The following is a 22577-nucleotide window of genomic DNA, read 5'->3' as shown; positions in this document are numbered from 1 at the left end:
AAACTCTGGTGACTCATCTCCACTCAGGAGGGGAGATGCCAGACACAGAAGTGGTGTTTGTCAGTGAGAGTGAAAATAACCATCTGCAGGCTATCTCGCTAACATCTTTTATTTACCGACACCACCCTGTTTGGCCTGCTGTCTGTCTGCTGGCTAGCTGACTGGTTGATAGACTTACTGGATGTTTGATTTGCAGGCTGTCTGGTGCCTCACTGACTTGTTTACAATATGTGTAAGCTGACTGACTTGTTTGACACTAATGGCTCATTTAACGGCTGTCAGATGAGCTTCAAAATCAGTACTTTGAACAAAAATGTGCTTATTAAAACCTGTGTAAAAATCATAGAAACTCTTTAAAACTATAGTGAAGTTTCACTGTGAGCAGCAGATTATGCAAAATGTGTTATGTCAAGTGTGAATTGGTTTAGGCAGACAGCCTAAGTTTGTAAATTAAGAGACTTCATGATCAAATCTCTAACTCAATCAGTGCATTATTTAGTCTTGTGCTGAAGTAAGGGCTGCACTATTGACCAAACCCTGTCCCTGTAGTCTGTTGTCTATAAAATGCACAAACCAATTTCCTGATTTCTCAGACTCTTTCTGTTTCTTTGTGTGAGCTTTTGGCTCAGTTAGGAAAGAGGGCAAAAAGGGTTTTATTGATTATTTAAAACAGTTACAATTAATGTTAGCCAAATAAAGTAAAGTAAAGTACAAGCCTTAATTACCTGATAGAACCAATCCAGCTTCACACATTTTTCAACTTCATTCTCTACTTATGTCACGATATCGCTTGTATTATATAACAGAAAATAATTAAATTAATATTATCTGTCCTTGTAGGATTTTTCAAGTAGTTAAAGAGCAGTAGCGGCACATCTTTTTAATAAAAACAACTGCCGGTTAAAGACACCCGTCACTTTCCTGTATCCTAAATAAAGTAATTAAAATCATGATAAGTGGAGCATCACATTTTAATGAGTCTACAAGGACCCCTATTTATGAAGTGACATACTGGCAGTGACACAGGTGAGAAGTACGACTGTGTGTGTTGCAGACTAATTGCCGTTTGAGAATCAAGTCCAGGCTTTGGGTCTGATTTATATGCCACAAGCACTCACTGTAACCACAGTGATTCAGGGTTGGAGGGGAAACAGCCACTTACAGGATTAGGCTTTGAGATACCACTAGAAGACAGTTTCACAATTTATTGTCATTCGATGGCAATTTAATGGAATCATATCAAATACACCTTTGTACATGATTCCTTATTGTAAGTTGATTCTGTAAGTTGATTCCATTTTAATGTAAAAAGTGAGTGTAGGAGCAACATGCATCAGAGGAAAGTACCATTGTCTTGATTCTGATAACTATTGTTACTTTGAGCTCATGAGGATCCTAACCTTAAAAAAATTCTGCATATACAGGTTTTTCCTCTGCTATTATAAGTCTTGGCACTCCACCAAAGCTGAAATAAATGCAAAATAAGTCTAATATATATTTGGAGAAGATCAAAACTTTCCCCAGCCCTAATGTTTCACTTTTGTCAGTTAGTATAATAATATTTACACTGATCTATGTAAAATGCCCCCAGAATAAAAGTAGTGAAACTTTACCAAGCCTGAGTCACTAATGAAGAAACATTAAGTCATAAATGTTGGTTGGCTTTAGTTTCCAATATACAATCTTAGGTGAAAATGTGAAATTCTGAGAATTAATGAGAGAATAGGTTTTACTCAAAAGGAATGTTTGTCTCAGAGTTTCCAAATCTACTTCAAAACACTGTCTGCACATTAGAATACATTCACTGTACAGGTTCTTTATAGTGGAAAATTTATACATTTATTGTATAAATGTATATAAACCAATATGTGTAATAGCACTTTAGCATATAAACTGAAAACATCAGATTAACAGCACTTCTGTCTTTTTTCCCCTATGTATTTTATTGAAGTACGTAAGATTTAGCACATTTAATATATGTAAGATGTATGTAAGATTTCATTACATTGCCTAGATGACACTGGGAAGCCAGATTTTCATGCATATATGAACATGTTTGCAGGCCAGTAGAGGGTAGCAAATAGTGTCAAAGTGTCTACTCTGATTAACCCACAAAAAAGAAGTTAGATTTATTATGAAGTAACACTTTAATTATTCAAAGTAGCAAAAAAGGTCTATAAGAGGCTCTTTCTGACTGAAGGTTTCCTCGCTGGGTAAACATTTATGTGATGATTTTAACTCTAACAAAACTTTTAATTGGAAGTAGCTCAACATGTTTTCATCTTTGCATGTGTGGTAATTTTAGCAATGCCGGTGCCAGAGCAGCCAGCTGAGCAGGAGAAGGGGGCCATGGTTCCCCCAGTGATGCCAGCCTCCAATGGCGACAGATCTGAGACTGAGACAACCTCCTCCATCCTAGCCTCTGTCAAAGAGCAGGTAAGGTCCCCTCCATATATAATGTGCATGCTTTTTCCATGTGTCACAGCTGTTATTATGCGTATTTCCAGACTGGTAAGCTAGGTGCACTTGTCCGTCACAGCCCTTGAAGTCACTGCTATTGAGGGGCATAGGCACGCCACTGCTTTAAAAGTGTTTAAAAGAAGCCAAAGATTGATTGGTGCCAAGGGAGTGTGAGTGTGTAATGGATGGAAATGATGGAGATTACAGGGCGCGAGCTGTAGCCAAGTAGACATAATTGAAAAAGTCATTAAAATCAAGGCAATTATTCAATGTGGAGTGTTGCAAGGTAGCTGCTTTTCAGTACAACAGACTGAGGCTTTCAGGTTTTCAAAGGAATGGGGGAAGGGGAGGAGAGGTCAAAGGAGAGGAGGGGGGATTTAGATGTGGGTGTGAAAGGAAGGGAAAGTGATCTTCAACGGGTGCAGGACCATGTCAGTTGTTATCACATTAAATATTAACATTACTTCTGTTTTAAGTTGTGGAGAGAAATGCTTGAATGAGAGGGGGAGTCAGATAAAACACAAAGGAGGAAAATGAGAATGACTGATGCTTGAATCTCCTATGGATTTGAGGGTGTATTGTCTAAGTGGGAGTTCTGGAGAGAAGCATCACACACAATAGCCTCAGGTACAGTAGTATATGTATGAGTTTTTGTGTTGTCTAAGCTTTCACACAGACATCAGTGAATCTAAAACCTGACTCATAACCATGTGCCTCGTCCCTAGTCCTTTGTGAAAACCTGAAGTTCACACAAATTACATTTGGTGATTTGTGTTTAGCCTTGGTCTTATTCCTTTGTGTAATGAAATGTTTCATTTGGATTTAGCTCATCAGCAAACATGATACACCATAGATTTGTCATTTTGTCTTTCTACATTGGCTTTCAAGATGTTGTAAATTTGATACAACAAAATATTACATTTACCCTTACAGAGTGAAGGACAAGCACTGAGAGCAATTTAAGCGTTTTTGTGTTCGAATACCATTCATTGAGTGTGTTCCTTCCCACTGGAAAACCTCTCAGAGCTCTTACATTAGCGAATCACTGAAGCATATAAGGTTTAGATCCATGCACTGGACCAGATTTGAACCTGCAGCCCCCTCCTCCTGCTGAGAGAGCAAACGCACAAAAGGGAATACATCACAGAGATGTAGCCATTGTTGAAGTTGTTTCTTCTGCACTGCGACATCTTTAACACCCCTCCTCTGAGGAAAAAAATATTTAGAAAATTCAAAATTAATTCCATGTTCAGTCATCAGAAGGCAGCAGGAATGCCTTAGCATTCAGGTTTTTGAGTAATATGCGTTTTATGTTACAATAAGCCTAATCAGCTCCACATAGCGGTACTGAGAACGGAAAAGCCTGCAGGGACTGCTGGAATGTTTTTTTTTTTTCACATTACAAAATGTCTCAGTGCTCTCACATTACTAAATCACTGAAGCATATCTGATTTAGTCAGATCCATAGAGCCTTACAGGTGCACACCATACTAATGCAACATTGCTACAAGAGAGCCAGCTGAAAACAGCACAGATGTGTGATCTAATGTGCAGTCTGCATGATGATGCTCTGTGTACATGTGTGATAAAAGGTTAACTGAAATTAGCCTGCAGTCTACACTGTCCAGGCGTGTCCCCACATATGATCAGATTGTTTATAACCTCACAAGCTCCCTCCCTTTGGGACAAATCATTTTTCCTGATATACCCTTCTTTCTCCACAGTGTTTCTTTCATAGAGGACACATGTGAGAATGCGAACACGCTTTGATTGTGTTTGGTACACACCATCTGTCTACTGGTGACTGTCGGTGTGTGTTAGTATGTGCGTACTTGTGAGAAAGTATTGCTTATATTATGGGGACATACAGTGTGTGTTTATGTGGTCAGACTCAGTATGGGGATTTAACTCACTTTAGACTAGTGGTTCTCAAATTTTTTACAGTGGAGTACCCCCTGAAATATACTTTTTTAGCCACATACCCCCAACTCTCACTCCAGCATTTTTGATTTAAAAAAATTAGGTAAAATTTGTTCCTCTGCCAAAGATGTCTGTCTATATTTTCAAAACTTTGTAACCAAACAACATATATTTAAATGTAATACATAAAAAAAATAAATAAAATTGAAGTAAATTTTGTGTGCAAAATATAAACTGAAAAGTGCCCTCTTTTGTTGATAACAAAAATAAATAAATTGGTCATTAATTAATAAATTAACCTTTCATCAACAAAAAATATTTTCTTAGCTACTCAAATAAACTTATTTTGAATAATATAAAATAGAAATGGTCTTAAAATGTTACCAAAGCTTAAATAATATGATTGACAAAAAAACTATTATATGAATCTATTTATTGTGTTTTATATTTCAGCATTAATTCTCATTATTTATTTTTTATTCAATATATGATGACTTTTTAAATGTATGTCTCCCAAAAATTTCCAGTACCCCCTGGGCTTCTTCCAAGTACCCCTGGGGGTACCCAGACCCCACTTTGGGAACCCCTGCTTTAGGGACAAAATGCTCCCCGTAGCCCCATAATGTAAATCATTAAACTGTGTTGGTATGGTTACAGATGGGATTAGGCTGGTGATACATTTGCTTCTTACAAAGTGTTCACTTTCATACGATGGCTATTTTAAATATCCCTACAAATTAACACTGAGCATGTGGATAAAATATACACATGGATGGTAGGGGTAGTGGGGGGGATTACAGAGGCAATATGAAGATTTTTACATTATTACATTATAAGTGAAGCTGAGGTTGATGGGTTGCTGAACTGACAGGCTCACTGTGTGTGTGTTGCTGTATAATTGGCAACATCCAGCCAGACTATCAAAACACCAATGGTTTTTCTCATTGTTGGCTTCTTACATTGACATAAGAAGAAACATGCTCCCTGTTGGTGGTATTATTACAGGCATTAAATATAATCTACAATGGCATAGCTTTCTTAATTCAGCCTTGATCACAGAGTTCTGTGTGTCATCATGTTGACTGGTTGTGTTACACTAGCTGACTTTTTTTTTTTGAACTTATGTGCTCCAGAGATAAAATGTGCTAAATCTTACATGCTTTGAGAAGATGCACTGGAGACCCATGCTTGTAGACCTGTATTATGTTTTTCCATCAGTTCTATATAGTCTGAGTTGTCTTGTGATATGTTTTATTATCTTATATATGCTATTATAGAAATGATTTCTAACCACTATTAGACCTGGAGGTTCAAGAAATCAAGTCTGAGATGCTCTCAGACATAGTTTAGCATTGAATTGATGCAGTTTCAGTGGAGAGGAGTGAAAGCTGTAGCTGACCAGACTGTCTGTGATTCCTCGTCACCTTTTAAATAGGTTTACTTGCCCCTGCACTTTCTGTTTATGTAGGGCAGGAAGTCCTCAGGATGGAGAGGATAGATGGTGAATGTATAATAAAAAAGCTAGATGCTGAATTCAAAGTAAGAGGTTAAAAAAATGTTTTTCCTTATTTCAAAACTTAGGACAGCCAAGTCTCTATGTTCTACACATATTTTATCGCCACTGCTGTCCCCTGTCAGCTCAGGTTTGCTTTAGGCATGCTGTGTTTCTCCCCCAAAGCACACAAAGTCCCTAGAAAACTTTTTTATTCAAGTTGTTAGTCTAGACATGCACTAAAAATTGGCACATTATGCCTCAAATGTGACTTAAGGAGGATGTATTGCATTCTATTGCTATAGCGTATTATTATAATTCACTTGATTTAACAGCCATATTGTGCATATATTAGCATTTTAAGACATTTCTTGAGTAAGCCTATAGGATACATTTTTAAGGAATGTTTTCTGTGGGTTACCTGTGTGTTGCCAGCCACAGATAAAAATACAATGAGCTCAGCTGGAAACAACCTCAGAATCTCCACACTCTCAGACAAATGTCAACGGACTGTCTCTGTGGTTTAATTTTTCATATTTAACTGCTCCTGTACTACCTCAGTTAGAGCCATTTGAGTTGCTCAAGATGCTTTGCACTCTGTTGCATCATGTCTCAACTTGCCTTAGGAAAACTCCAGGGAGACCAATTTAACTGGTGCTGATTTGCTCTACAATCTGTCAATTTTCTGCATATATCCATTTAGCTAGTGTTAATGTCCTGCTCTGTTCCTGGAATAAACCCTGGCACTTTAACTGGGTTTGTCACTAAATGCTAATTTCCTTGTTTTGCTTTGTTCCTGACTGGCATTGTGCTTTGGTGATTCCACCTCTAATAAGTTTAATTGAAGCTGTTATGTTTGCATCTCTAAACACCCGGCAGCAAGCAAGTCTTTCATGAGAAAAAATATTTTGGCTAAAGAAAGGTGATGTTCTGTGTTTGAGGTGCAAATTTAAGCGGCCGCCAGCCCTAAGATCACAGCTTTTTATGTCTGGATGCAAAATTTCACTTAAAATTTAATCAGATCTGACTTTCAGGTTAGGTGTATGATTTTATTAGCTTTGATTCCTTATTTCCGAAGCAGCTCTGGCTGTTTTTTTTTATTACTGATTACATTTTTAGTGCTTCTCATAATGTATTTTGCGTCTTTGCCTAGGTTAAAATTATAGACTCCCACATATATTAATTCATGCAAGCACTATTTAAATGTGTTTAGTGTTTTTATTATACATATTTTTTTTGGTAAGCCTTTTGTGCAAGACATTGTGTGGGAGAAAATGTGTTAGTATGCATTTACAGGAGACAGTGTGGGACTGTAATAAGGTAGTGCTTTCGGAAATGGACATTACTGATAATCATTGTAATCATGATACTATAATTTGCATTCGGTGATCAACACTCTGATACTCCAAATTTTCATAGAGACTTTTGAAACAATGTGTATTATAAATTGTGTGATTATAATTTTACAGTTTAAAGTTTTCGCTTTTTACAATGTCAGCATTATTGTCATTATCTTATCTTATTTAATAGTTTCTTTCTTGTTGGTGAAGTTTTTATGCAGCCATCAGGTTCGTTCTCTTTGCCATCTTGTTAATAAATGCACATTGTGTTCAACTATCCATAAACCACTCATGCTATCAGGGGTTCACAACTGATAGAGGATTTCAGTTGTGTATGAAAGTAGCAAGGTCTTCTGCATAGTAGAGAGGGTAATGTATTCTATCCTCTAGACTGCCCGTTATTCTCCAGACTCCTTTTCTTTGCTAGAGTTTGAGTGCACTTCATTGGCCTTTCGAGTGAGTTGGAAACTTTCCTTTTGATAAAATGCTCTCTCTAAGCTTGAATATTGCTCTAGTTATTGACTGAGCATATACTCAACATTTTGATACTCCTAGCACTTTTAAAAGTTGCTTCTAAAGTTAGTTCGTAGACTGTATGTGTCTCATGTTTGCAGCTTTTACTTTTTTTGATTTTAGTTTGCAACTTGAGCTTTTTGGATTTGTTAGTGTGAGTCATTGAAGTGTCAAACCTTTCTGTTTCTTTGATTCTGTTGCTAAGATTGACTGCTGTGTTTTGCAGCTGTAGTAAATTAACTCTATGTCAGGGTCATAATTATGGAGGAGAAATTAATCTTCACACATGCTCATGAGTATTGAACATTACAGCTGATGAAAAATGTTGTAATTCTTGAAATTCAATCATGTCACAAACAGGAACAAATCTTATTTTATAGTTAATAATACCATTGTAAATGTATACACCCTTGAGGTTTGCAACCTACTACAAATTGTAGTTTCTCACACCTATAACAGCACTGGGTAAGGTTGTACTTAAAGCACTTTGCATTTAACCTGCATAATACATTTTCTGCTGTGGCAGCTCAACTTTCAAATGACACTGTCATACAACTTTACAGTTAGAAGTTTGACAGCACATTCAGGGTGTGTATATACTGGTTGAAAGCGTTTTGTGCTTTGAACAGATCTGCCAGTCCCTGTGCCAGTGGTTTTCAGGCTGAAAATTGGGTTGAGCTCTTTTACTCTCTGTGTCCTTGGTGTCCTTCATCATTTGTCTCTTTCACTGTGCCAGTATGGGAACAGATCATTTAGCCGCCAGGCATACAGTACTTTCTGACTGGGTGTGCGTTGAATGTGTGTCCAGCTGTGTCACTTGTACTACATACTGTATTGTCCATATATTATGTATTCATGCTTGCACTATATCTGTTTATGTGCCCTCTCTCGAGTCTCTTTGTGTGTATGTGTGTCCTGTGAAGAATTGCGCTGGATGTTGTCTGTTAGGTAGGGAAGAAACCGCCCTCCCCTGCCAGTAAACAGCGTCAGCAGGAAAAGCTTGGACACACACATGCACAATAGCACACACAAACACAGATATCTGATTACACTGTGTAGTCAAACCTGTCTTACTGCAGTGAAGCAGTTTTCTAGGAGTTGCATTTTTATCCGCTCGTTCAGTGGAGAGCAATAATGCGCTTGCCGTCCAGGCATGGAGTGTCTTTCTGCTGCCTTCAGGACATATGATTCACTCACAAATGCCAGCTGCAGTTTTAATGTAAGACGCTCGTTCTTGGTGATGACTGTAGCTTTTAGATTAAGCTGAAAGCTGCCAAGGTGAACTGTAATGATTTCATGTAAGATTGTGTGGGAGGTACATCATTGTAAATAGTATCCCCTTGCCATTTACTAACTAAAAGAGCATCTGCAGGAGGGGGTGTCTGGGGCTGAACAAGGTGGTGATCAGCAGGATTGCCCTGCCTTGCAAGTGGGGAAGAATTATTATTTGGCCCAAAGGCTGATGTGGTCTTTGGCACTTTAGCTGTGTGTGGTTGATTGCATGTTAACGTGCATGAGTTTATGTTTGCCAGTTGTGCTGCCACAACGTTCCATTTAGGCGTCATCACCCAGCCAGGACCCACTGTAGTGACAACATTGTGATAACTGGGAGCTGGCAGGCCACATGTGACTGCAACTGCTATGGGCCAATGGGCGAGAGCAGGAGGACAGAGAATGTGTGGGAGAGATGAGGTAGAACGTGGAAATCATACAAATTGTGTATGAGTGAGAAGGAAAAAGGGCGAGGAGACAAAGTAAGAAGATGTGGAAATAGAAGGGAAAGAGAAGAGGGATAGGGAGAGTGCAGGTAGATAATGTGGAGTTTTGGAGAATGTGTTGTTTGGTAGAAAAGAAAAGGGAGATTGAAAAGATTGAGCTGAGTTTCACTGGCAGTCATCCAATACGCAGCATTCTGAGACAACTACCAAACCAGACTTGCCAATTACAGTTTGAAGGTCAATCAGTGAAAGTGGAATCACAGTACAATGCTGTTTGTACACTCTCTGTGGCAGGGATAAATGATCCAACACAAACTCACTGAAACTACTGCGAGGCTCACCAAAAAAGACGAAAAACTTTCTCATGGAAAACAACTACCGAGTTAAAACTTTTTCATCAAAGCTAATGAAGAGGGTGTGCTTAGAATTTGCAGTCTAAAACAAAAAAGAAAAGTTGTACAACATGTTTTTGCCTCCAAGACAATTCCCATACCTGATACAAAGTCGAAGTCAATAAGTGTTGTCTGTACTAGTCACTATATTTAGTCTTTGCTGTTGTAGCTTTAGCAAAGCTTTTATTCAGCACATGCACACATTGGAGGAAAATCACAATAGTGTTGAAATGTATTATGACAAAGTGAAAATGTGACATGGGTATTATATAGTGCCCAGTGTAACCCAAAAAATATACTGTTTGATTGTTTGAGTGCTAAAATACCCGGTACTGTCACTTCTGTGTTAAAGCTTTACAGTTAAATTAAGGCAGACATCTTGTTGGGACACAAACCTTTCTTCATGTCCCATTTCAAACCAAAAGTGAGCATTATTTTAACTCTGTGTCCATGTGTTTGCTCTTGAGATAGCAGTCATCATGCAATTTAAAAAAAAAATAAAAAATTCCTAGCCAGTCTTTCTGTAACCCTTTCCAAGTCATCTTTGAGCTCAGTCCTTACCATATGGTGCATCTGCCATTTTCTGCAATTCCTCCTGCTGCATATAGGGGTGATAATCCCTCTTTGAGACCAGCAAATCTATGAGCACTCAAATATGTGTTCTTAGGAGTTATTGCCAATCAACTTGTGTTGCTGTTTAGTTGTGAGGATGTGTTGGTTCTGTCCTGTGGCATTTTACGACCCACAGAACTTCTATAGTAATTGCCAACAAATAAAAACTGGTTTGAAAGTCCACAAAGCTGCCAAGGTTTCCCCTTAAAGTTTCATCACACCCAGACTAAATATTAATGTGTTCATTTGTTATGTGTCCACCATCCCCTCCCAGAGTTATACTTGGTCATTTCTGAACGATGCAGAATTCTGTAGAACCAGGAAGAACAATGGCATTGTTAGACAGGAAGTCTAATGAGGCGTGAAATCAATATGTACAATCCTACTTCACCCGGGGCATGCTGGGTAATGGAGTGTCAGGAGTGTTTTGGAGCTGTTTTAATCACAGGGACCTTGGGATATCCACTCGTAAACAGGCTGGTTACTGCCAAAACACCACAAGCCTGTGAAATGTGTGTGGTCGTGTATGTGAATCTGTGATTACTTTTACATAATTGAATGAAACTGTGCGCCCATATGCCCATACCTGCATGAAACAAAAACAGAGAAGTGGGCTTGCACATGTTGGAGCCTGACAGTGAGACCCTCATCGTTAGCGTGTGATCATGGCTTCTGTGTAAGGATCATAGTGACTCTCCCCTAGCTTATTCCTTCCCTCTCACCCTGGCTCTGTTTCATTAGCCTTTAACGCTGCGACAGAACCCAGTGCTGATCCTGCATGTGAAGCAGGAGCTCCTTTTGCTAATCACTTAGCCCAGACCCTCCTCCATCTCCACCACAAAGTTTCACTATCCTTTGCATGCTAATGCTACCTAAGCCTCAAATCTAACTCAGGCTTGCATTTGCCTGCATGCTGATGATCTTGTTAGCCATATCTTGAATGTTAATATTGCAATAGCCAAAGGGCTAATGTGGAACTTGAATGCTAATAATATGTTGAACTAGAACACCTACAGGTAACGTTGTAGCTTCAATGCAAAAGGCAATGTTTTGCAGATGGCCTCTGTTGACACTCCTTGTGCATTGGTGTTCTGTTGGATAGGTAATCTCATCAGACAACAAATAAAACTTTTAAAGGCCATTCTGTGCATCATAACCTTAGATAACACTATAGCCAACAATTTAACATAAGCTTAGAGTCAACCTCTCCGTGTCAATATTCATTAATCCTATGTTATTACTCTGCCTGTGTGTACTGTGAGATACTCCCTAGGGCTTAGAAGGTCTGCAGCAGTACAGCAGTGCACCGTGGTAATGTTGGAGTATAAGCTAGTACCCTGGAGCTATGAATGAGTCTCGGAAAACTGCATTGTGATATGTGAGAAGAGCATCGATTAATTGAAGACGTCTGTCAGGGCCCTTTGTTTACAGGCAAAGCTAAGCACTGGGGTCAGACACCGGGGGACATGTTTCTGCTGGAAGAATGAAGGGGAGAAACATTCTTGTTAAGTCTTTCAGCTACTCAATTGTCCTGCATTACACAAAGCCACACACAGCATATGCGTCTGAGTGGGTGTTTGAAGTGTACCTTTCCCATACAGTACTCCACAGTATTTTCACCGTCTGTACTTGCAGTTACTGCTTTACTGAAACTATTCTCCCTGTCGACTCTTGCGCATCCCTTTAAAACTGCACCATGCTAATGATGTAGTGTTATTTATATCCCTTAAACATCCACAGCTTCTTGTTTTCTAGCAGACTGGAATCACTTTAACTTTAGTCTGTGTACTACAACTCAAAGACTGACTCGTTCCTTACCCCCGCCGCCACTTCATCTGGTTCTGTAGTCTGGCTGACATGATTAGAAAACATGAGACAGTCCTGTGTGGTTAAGCTTTATCCCTATTTGAGAGGAAATAGGCCTTTCATTCTCCCTGAGTCCCTATCGATCTGAAAATGAGAAAATGGAAAGATTACTCTGTGATGGAAAGAGCCATTAAAGAACCAGAGTGGCAAGAGCTCAGAAAATGCCCAAGTATTTTTCAGTTCACTGGCATTTTCTAACTTTATTTGCTCAGATTATTTACGCTGATTGTGCATGTGCTATATAGAGTGTCACTATATGGTTATTTTTTACAAGTTTAGGGGCTGGATCCTATGAATTCTTTGTTTCTTTCACTTTGTTGGACATTGAAGGATAATGTTTTTAACATGAAGCTAAAAACTAGAGATGACAAGTGGATTGGAGGCAGAAGGCTGGGGTACTGTTTTATGCTGTTAGTTTTGTTTGTGAGGGTTCAGCCTTGTTGTTAGTTTTATCCCCTGTTTGCAGGCTGTGTCCTTCAGAGCACCCAGGCTTTAATTTGGGCCAAAACTACACTCACACCTGGGATCAGTGGAAAAAAAGGACGTTGAACAGCTCGAGTGGGGACGCTTTGAGGGTCAAATGACTTGGGCAAGGACATCTCTGAAATAAATGTCAGGAAAGCCCAAAAAGGAATGCCTATTCCAAGATATTTTCACAAAAATTTTGTCCTCTAAATTCCTTCAATATGTTCATTATGCTGATTGACTATAACCTAACTTGGCATGAGGATCTGGGTTGGAATTAAACTTTAGTTCCCAATAGAACTTGCATAGCCTCTACTTATCTCCACTTGAGTCAAAGTTTGAAGTTGATCACTTATTTATGCATTTGTCAATTTTAATCATACTCACTGTAATCTAATGTATTGATATTCCCATGTGCAATTCAGTCACTTAAACCATGTAACAAAAACTAAAAATAGCATTTTCTTTTCCAAGTAATTCCTAACTTGACAGCCCCACAATGAGTGTCATACGTCGTCATGTGTGTTGATTTAGTTTGGGCTTTTTTTTGTTTTGTCTCTTCCTGTTTTACTTCGGTGATGGTGGTCGCCTTCCTGTTTTGGTCTGCACTCTGTCTGTCTTGTCATTGTCTTCCCTAATTCCTTCATTGCTTGCACCTGGGGCCCTCCTGTGATTACCCACACCTGAATGTGATTCCTGCCTTCCCTATATATTTCTCCTCGCTCCCTTTGTCTCTTGTCAGTGTGTCGTTTCTGTGTTCTAGTGAAGATCATCCCTTGTTAAGTATCCTGAAATCTTGTTCCATGTGTTTTTGTAAATCAGGTTTTAGTTTAGTATAGGGCACGTTGTGCTTCTCTTTTTGTTCTATGGTATTTAGTTATTACTGAGCACGTTGTGCTTCTCTTTTGTTCATTTGTTTTTTGCCTTTTGAATTTTTAAAATAAATCCCGTTGACCACTGATCCTGGAGAGTCTTGAGCATTTGGGTCCACGCCGTGTGTCGTGTCTTAACAATGGGTAAAATGCAGAGCAGAATAATGAGTTATGTTACAGAGTTACACTGTAAATATTGTAGTTCACATCTTATTATATTAAAATATGTCAGAATGGGACTAGTTCACGAAGGTACAATTACTGCGTAATCATCTTATCATAATTATTTCATCTAACTGTAGTCAATTTGCATAATTGTGATTATCATCTCCATTCAACTGGATAAAAACAGATGGAAGAAACTTACAGATATGTTGCATTTCTATCACTATTTCTACATATCACTTTGAGATTTCACTAGTCCTCTTTTAACCCTTTATAGGACACTCATAGAAATACACTGGAATTTTAAATTTAAACCTTAGTGTGTTATTGGAGGACATAACAAGACTTTATTACTTTTGTGAAATTGTTCTAAATTTTTTATTGTTATGTTGAAAATCAAGGTCAGTGAAGTTACCATATTTGGTTCCTTACTCATTAGTGGCAAGAAAAAAACAAAACAAAGCAAGAAGTATCTGTAAAAAATACCAGAAAAACACATGTAAGGTGAAAGGAACATATATTTTAGAACCTTAGACCAACATAAGTGCTGATCCAGACACCTGTCAACATCCACATTATCCCTTTGAACATCATTCCTTACATTAGTACTATTACTGTATGTAATGTACTATGGTATGTAATGTACTGTAATGACATCCATTTTCACTCATCTGTGTATATTTCAAAACTAGACTTTGTATATTCAAATTAACCCTTTATCGGGCAAGTGACTATTTTTGGTAATTTCAGCTCACATTACAAGACAGTGACATCAACACTTCCAGTGAGGAAACACTATCAGGTCCAATGTGGTCTACAGGGTCTGTAAGGTCCACTTCTGCATGAACAGTGAGTGTACCTGCTTTGTTAGGTACCGTGAAGTAATGGTACTAATGTAAGGAATGGTGTTCAAAGGGATAATGTAGATGTTGACAAGTGTCTGGATCAGCACTTATGTTGGTCTAATGTTCTAAAATACATGTTCCTTTCACTCTACATGTGTTTTTCTTGTATTTTTTTTTTTTAAGATACTTGTATATATATATATATTTTTGTCACGAGCAAGGAACCAAATATGGTAACTTCACTGACCACGATTTTCTACATAACAATTAAAAAATTTGAAAAAATTCACAAAAGTAATAAAGACTTGTTAGGTCTTCCAATAACACGCTAAGGTTGAAAATTTGAATTTCAGAGTATTTCTATGAGTGCCCTATAAAGGGTTAATCATGCCAGTAAACTGCTCTTTTTATTCACTAACTATATAGTATACTATATAGGTGGCTTTACATTAACAGAAAAGGGCAAATCATTAATTACAGTTATTTGTTTGACTATTTATTGTCATTATCATGACAAGCTGTCAGTACAGGTGATTTATGAAGATGCTTGTAAACTGTGCAAGACTAAATCTTATACAGTGACGTACATGAGCTCAAGTGTGACAAAATTATATAGAATAATGTCTGTGTTATAATGATGCATAGGTGTGTGTCTACAGTATGCAACATTACATCTCCATACTCTGTTGTACAAAGTTTATTTTTGACTTCAGTCATCTCCATAGTTGCTTTCAGTGTAATTTGTCACTGCACTTCACTGCACACCACAGCAGGAAAGCTCAGCTAATAGCTTTGCACGACACTGTAGCCTTCTCCCCTCTGTATTCTAAATAGATAAATTATGATCACACTCCTCTGCAGTTGTCTGGCCGCCAGGGTTGACATATACACTCTAAAGAGACTGGCTAATGAAGAATGGCTCTGTCATTGGAGTTGTCTCGGAAATAAGGCAGATCACTCAATCTCTTGTTCTCTCTTCTTTTGTCTCGATCTTTCCTGTTGTTTTCTCACTCTTTCTTCCTTTCTTCCCTTATTGCTCCACTGCACCTCCACACATCATTCATTCCTGTGTTTCATTCTCCCATTGCATTCTGTCCGTATGGAATAAATGAGGTTTCGGCGTTGCAAATGCATCATACTACCCTACCCCACCCCAACCCAACCCCCCATTCCCTTACCCACAGTGCTTTGCAGGAGCTGGAGATGTGCATCTAACCATCCCTAATGAGCTTGCTTGTGTTCTTTGCTGCTGCTGTTGTTGTTGTTTACGGTGAAGTAATTTGTGGTTGCCATAGAAATTGCCTCAGCTAAATGTGCCCATCATTATTTTGTGCTTAAATCCATCATTGCCAGGAGCTCAGAGGCGGACAAGAAAATGAAATTTGATTAATATGATTTGATATCATTTTTCCATTAACTACCATAGAAAACTGGGTGTTGGACATCTCTATTGTTTGATAGTTTACGGTGTTTTTTTAAACTCATACATAAACGTATTGTCTTTTGATTGCAGTAGGCAGGCAGGGCAATTGAAGCCTATTTCTATCTTTTGATACCAGTGTGGCTGTGGCAAATCAAGTTTCTCTGATTCTTATGTATTACTGTATATTGAAAAACAAGTGCAATAGACTTGCAAGGTGGGGGTTTTCTGAAGGTGCATTTTATTTCCTGACTCCTCTTTTATGCGACTGATCAAATGAATTTGACAAGCCATGCTATGTTGGACTTGCCTTTGAACTTTTCTTGACTGGTTGTTGAATATTTTAGTGGTGGTTAGGGGTGAAACCTCATTTGCTATTTTTTCCTCTTCTTTCCCATCACTTTCCTCTGAAAATGTCATATTGTCAGTGGGATATGCCCAGGGTAGCAGCTCTTCCCAGTTCTGGCCTAAATGTAAATGTCAGTTAAGATGTGAAAAATCTACTTTTCTGTCTGTCTTATTTAATTTTACATCTTCTTCCTTCCTTATTTCCCTCATTTTGTGCACTTCACATTTTCTTAATTTTTTCTCCCATTTCTTTCTTATATTCTTCCCTGCTTTCCCCACTTTCTTCTCCCCAGTTTGATTCATCCTCTCCATTACCCCAGTGCATTTTAATCTTTTCCAGAGACCATATAATATTTATCTGTATTCTTTCAGTAGCCTCTCTACTTTTATCTGTCTCTATTGTCTACCTCCCTCTCTCTTGTCCCTCAACTGGCTGCTTTCCATCTGTCATACGTCTCTGTGGTAGAATTCTGCCTGAGTGGGCTGCCAGTATCTTGTCTTTCATCTGTCAGTTTAGTTATTTTCCCCCCTTAACCTCATTCCAGCTTCTTCTTCATTTTCTTGATTTTGTCCCATGCAATGCAGAATCAGCCCCTAAAACTTTCCATGACCTTTTCAGGTTCTGCCTCCTCAACCACTCTCCACCACCTTCCTTATTCATCCTTGTCTCTTTTCTTTCCCACACACGTCAACGTTTCTATTCTCTTTTCATCTGTCAAAACCTGTTATCTTTTCTTGGATTCCTTTGTTACCGTTCATCACACTCTCTCTCTGTCTTTTTCTCTCCAGCTCTCTGTACCCACCACAGTGTGTTTCTGTCATTTTACCTTCCCTGCCTCCCTTTTGCACTCCTTCCACAGGTGGCCTAGCTTAGGCCAACTTCGCTCCATCACCTCTGTTGCGATATGGGGTGCAAAGGCTAACACAACCTTCCTGTCAGAGGAGATTTATTCCCTCACCTTTTGGAGCTCTTGATCAGGGTCTCTCTGCATCTGTAATCTGCCTCGAAAAAGCGAGACATTCACCCTGCACTATCCTGCTCTGGCCCTCCCGGATGGATGACTGGGGACCAGGTCTGTCAACGAGACATTAAACATTTAAAACTCAGCGTGCGGATCACTTGAAGCATAGCAATGGAGCCAACAGTCGTGGGTCTGGAAACCACACAGGGATGGAGACAAGGCAAAAAGAGACAGAGCGAGCTAGACTGTCAGGGGACACTGATAAAGAGAGAGAGAGGGAAGGGAATATCTTCCTGTCATTTTATAGACATTAAGACACAAGGCTCTAGCTATCATTGTAGAGAAGGCCGAGAAGGGTCACACTGTGGAGACAATGCAGCTACCCCAGACTGAACCATACCCTTTTCATTAAATGTGAGACTGTCTGACCTATTGTTTTTACTGATAAAAAGACCAAAATGTATTTTTTTTTTTTAAATGGCAGATACAATACTGTCCTGAACTCAACAAACAAAAGTGTAGCTACTAATATACAGAACTAGCAGTGCTCAAAAAATGAAGTGTGACTACAACACAGAATACATCAACATAATAGAACTCCACAATTAATTGAGTCACAATTGCAGTGTCAGTTGTGCAGCTATATGTTCGCAAAAGACTATAATTTTATGTTACAGCTGTATGTATGGTGATAATAGAGAATTAGTCACACTCAAATTGCAATTACAATATTCTCAATGCAATGTGACTTTTTTTGCAAATCATAGTTACCTAATGGATTGTGAACAATGTGTGAACAAAGAAGAGAAAGTATGAAAAAAAATGTATAGCCTTATACAATAATAATAATCCCTTTAAACAATCACTTCTGGTGGTGTATTTACTTCCTGTATTTTTATTTTCCTCTTGTTTTTCTATGTTTGGGGCATTTCTTTTGGATGTGGAGTGTCTTTAGATATTATACCTATGCATTAACAGCATAGGTGGGTACAACAATATAAAAACAAATCCCCTTTTCGTACTTCATGCTTCACTATTCTTAGAGCGGACTGAAGTTCTGTCTGAGATACAAAACTCTGGGTGCAATCTAAAGTACAGTCTCAGACATGTTCATTCTACTAGACTCACAGTTTTGGAAGATAGAAAGAAATGGAGGAGGTGAGGCATGTTTAATGTTTAATATTTGAAAGGATCCCCATTAGCTGCCACCAAGGTGACAAGCTAATCTTCCTGGGGTCCTGGGGCATGTGCTTTAGTTGTCTTTCCCTCCATAACATTCTTATAGAGCAGGAGTTGGCAGCCTTTGCAATCTAAAGACCTGCTTTCAACAGAAAAGATGGAAAAAAAAAAACCCAATCTGCCTGGAGTGACAAACACATAATTACCTAGCTCTGTGTTTTACCTGGAGCAGGCCAGAGTGAGGTCACCCATTTAAAATTATTTAGTACTTTTTTGCAATATTTGTTGCCTTTATAAAATTACATTTGTTCTAAGTGACTGTTCCCCTGGTTTGAACACATTGTAACACGTTGTAAAGCGCATCAACGTAGTAAGGTACTAAAGGGATTCAAGTGCATCAGCAATGATAGCAATATGTTCAAATGTTGAAAATTCATTTCCATATATTGCGTATGTAGTTTGATAAAGCCACAGGAGAGAGATGTTCAAGAGCCATATCTATCTCAAGAGCCATGGATTGCATGGTGTGGGCATGGTTATGTGTGAAATCACTGTGAAAACCGTCATAAAGTGATATGTATTTTTTGTATTTCGCTGTATTTCGAGACTCTTCTCTGTGAAATCTGAAAAGTGAGAAATGTTACATACTATTCGTTTAATGTAAAATTATCACACTCTAACTGTCTTGTTGCATACATCCACAGTAACAGTCTGTACACTGATCTCTATGTAGATGACTGCAAATCCTTAAGCACTGAGTGGCTCAATGCCTCTTCTCTGCTTTCCTACAGCAACACCAGCTACCATTAGCTTTGAAATGGAGTTAGCCGACGTCAGCAGAAAACCAACACAAGTGTCACATGAGCACACAAGCATGGCATATTACACTGCTACTGGAGAGCAGGTGCATTGTGCATCACTGCATCATAGCCTGGAAGGTTGGAGAAACAGGTTGTGACCAAAGGGTGGCGGTTCAATTCCCCAGACTGGCAGAGAAATTGTTGGCTGATGTGCCCTTGAGCAAGGCACTTAACCTCCCATTTACCCTGGGTGCCTGATACCGCTCCCAGTCAGCAGAGTTCAGGTGTATTCCTGCATGTTCAGATAGTGATGGGTTTAAAGCAGAGTGTCCATTTCAGTGTGTGTTGCATGTCTGCATATAAAAAATATGCTGACAAATAGTAAAGGTTCTTTTTCAGATCACATTATTGGTAGTGTGTGTGTGGACACATTACCTTGTCTAGGGGTTTCTGATATGTTCAACATGTTGGTAATGTATCCTCCTGTAACTAGGCTTCAACAAGTGTCCCCCACAGCTGTGCTATGCATACAACTTGTCTTAGGACTTGGGTTTCTGGGTATGTTAATTGGCTTTCAATGGTGCAACTGTTGATTTTCAACAAGCTGTTAAAACTTTGGAGGCATCATCCTGCAGCTGGCTTCCAGGTCAAATTGATCTGGTCAACAGGTGGGCCTACATATCAAGTATTTTCTATCATTTTGTTGCTGTTTTACAATTCATGCTGAATAAAGGAGTTTTCTGGTGTGACGGTGTGTATTGCTGATGAAACGACAGTAATTGGAGGTCTGTCACTGATCAGTCAATGATAATTAACTACAACCTAGAATTTCCACTGACATTTGCTCATTGAAACAGCCAATTAGTGCACACTGAGGAAGTAGAACAATCAATGACAAGCACATTGTTTGACCATATGAACGCACACACATGTAGACATACATACACACATCAGATTCAAGAAAATGTTGGGGAGTAAACTGTTAGGTGTGTGACTAACTCGACAACGATTCACTTTATCATGACATGAGTTGAGGTGTTTTTCCACAGGGGATGTGAGAACGGCACGGCAACACCTGAGCTCTGTGTCAGGACTCTTCGTTACATCCTCACTGCTTTTCCACACCTTCCCTCAACTATCATTCCATTGCATGACCTCACTTTTGCCCCTGTAATTCTGCCTGTGGTATTCGCTTTGTGTTATTTTCATCTTTACTTGACCCTCACTACTTTTTTTGTTGTTGTCTGTCTAGAACAAGCATGGTTGTAAAGGTTGTTTTTTTTTTTTTATTACAACAGTTTGAAAAAAAAAAGAGAAGGATGAAAGCAGTTGATACAGATATTTATAGTATCTATCTATCTATCTATCTATCTATCTATCTATCTATCTATCTATCTATCTATCTATCTATCTATCTATCTATCTATCTATCTATCTATCTATCTATCTATCTATCTATCTATCTATCTATCTATCTATCTATCTATCTATCTATCTATCTATCTATCTATCTATCTATCTATCTATCTATCTATCTATCTATCTATCTATCTAGTTGTAATGAAAGCTGGTAATGCACTTTAGAGTGGACAAATATGTAAATATCTGCATTTTGTTGGTGAAAATAGCTCAACTCGACCAAGACAAAAAAAAATCTTTGTCCTGACATTGTTTTAAAACCACAGTTGCTACCTGTAATCAGCGGTGTTCAGTCCATGCAGCCATCAGTCACTTAAGTTTCTTGGTTTTTTATCTGAAATAACTTATTAAAACCCACAGTGACACAACAGTACAGGCTGCAGAAGTGCTTTTTATGATGGGAAATTGTGGGAGTTTTAAAAGGCTGTGTGATGGCTTGAAAAGCAGCAAAAATATTCTAAATATAGCATGGTAAATGGATATTGATTTTTAGGTGGGCCTTCATTAGGTGGTAAAACCACTCCAAAAACACAAACTAACCTTTTTTAGACGCTCATAGTTCTGCACAAGTGTTGTGGGATTCTCTGTGATACGGATATCCCTGAACTACTGTTTCACATCCACACCTGCACATTCAGACACTTAGTAGTCATTTTCAGAATCATGCCGTGGGTGGAGTAAGACTCAAAATGAGGGTAAAGTTATGTACTTGAAATAACAATGGCTGATAAGTAATGTCTAATATCACTTTATTTTGTGTTTGCAGTTATGGAAACCAAGAAATGTTAATTATATATAATAGAAATAGGTCAATTCATTGATACAAATTATAAAATAACCTTTTAATATAACAAAATAGCCTGAAATAGCCTCTTTCACATTGGTGGTGTGACATGTTATATGCTAATATCAGATGATATATGTCTATGATATCTGATGAATAGAGTAGAATAGAATAGAATAGAATAGAATAGAATAGAATAGAATAGAATAGTTCAGATAAGGATAGATGTGAGTGCGTTGTGGCTGTTTTGATGTAAGGGACCATGGCAGGCCTAGGTAGTTGGATGAACCAGGATATAGTGAGGATCTGAGGAGGAAGAAATGGGAGAATGACAGAGTGTGACTCAGAAACAGAGACAGAGAGATGAGGGGAGGTGCAGACTGGAGTGTTTGCCCTGTGGACACGGCTAGCCAGCAGACAGCACAATGTGTCATATTAAATTTTGTCAACAACATAGCAAGTTATTTCTGTACGTTGGAACCTTCAAACTTATTGACTTAGACAAAGCTTTTTTCTGTTACATGCTCTTTGTGGAGCTTAAGAGTTGTTCCCATGTCCACTCCCACTGTACATTGTGTAAAATACAAATGCATCTTGTAGACAGTGTTAATAATTGCCACTGAGGATATTTTGTCTGCCTGTTAGTTCGCAGTCCACAATTTTTGATAAAATCATCAAGATGTATCTCAATCAAAACTCCTTGGATTTATTTTTGTAATTTAACACATTTGTACATATAAAGAGCTACATTCTCACTACTTCTGTTGTACCCCTTGCAGACCAACCTCAGAAAAAAATTGGATTGGTGGTCAATGAGGAGAGATAAATCATTTCTAAATCTTGTTTGAACTGTGCCACCATTTGCACATATGATATTTGTCAATTTAAAAGATAATGTTTCAGGCCAAGTAAATCACAGTTTGTGGTAAAGATAAAATGGAAACAGTCCATTTTGTGTTAAAGCTATACCTACTGACGTGGCATTTCTCACAGCACTTCGTAAAA

At 38.4% G+C, this 22577-nt stretch overlaps 1 protein-coding gene across 1 annotated transcript in view; it reads left to right on the top strand.

Annotated features, from left to right (window-relative positions):
- ctnnd2a (catenin (cadherin-associated protein), delta 2a) overlaps window positions 1-22577 on the top strand; it is a 327752-nt gene that overhangs the window by 40601 nt on the left and 264574 nt on the right. Inside the window, exon 2 of the mRNA XM_030123463.1 lies at window positions 2306-2436. Coding sequence (XP_029979323.1) covers window positions 2308-2436 — 129 coding nt within the window. The 5' untranslated portion in view covers window positions 2306-2307. The remainder of the gene's footprint in view (window positions 1-2305; window positions 2437-22577) is intronic.

Source organism: Sphaeramia orbicularis, chromosome 20 (genome assembly GCF_902148855.1).
Source record: "Sphaeramia orbicularis chromosome 20, fSphaOr1.1, whole genome shotgun sequence".
Taxonomy (NCBI): domain Eukaryota; kingdom Metazoa; phylum Chordata; class Actinopteri; order Kurtiformes; family Apogonidae; genus Sphaeramia; species Sphaeramia orbicularis.
This window is presented reverse-complemented; position numbering and strand designations above follow the sequence as displayed.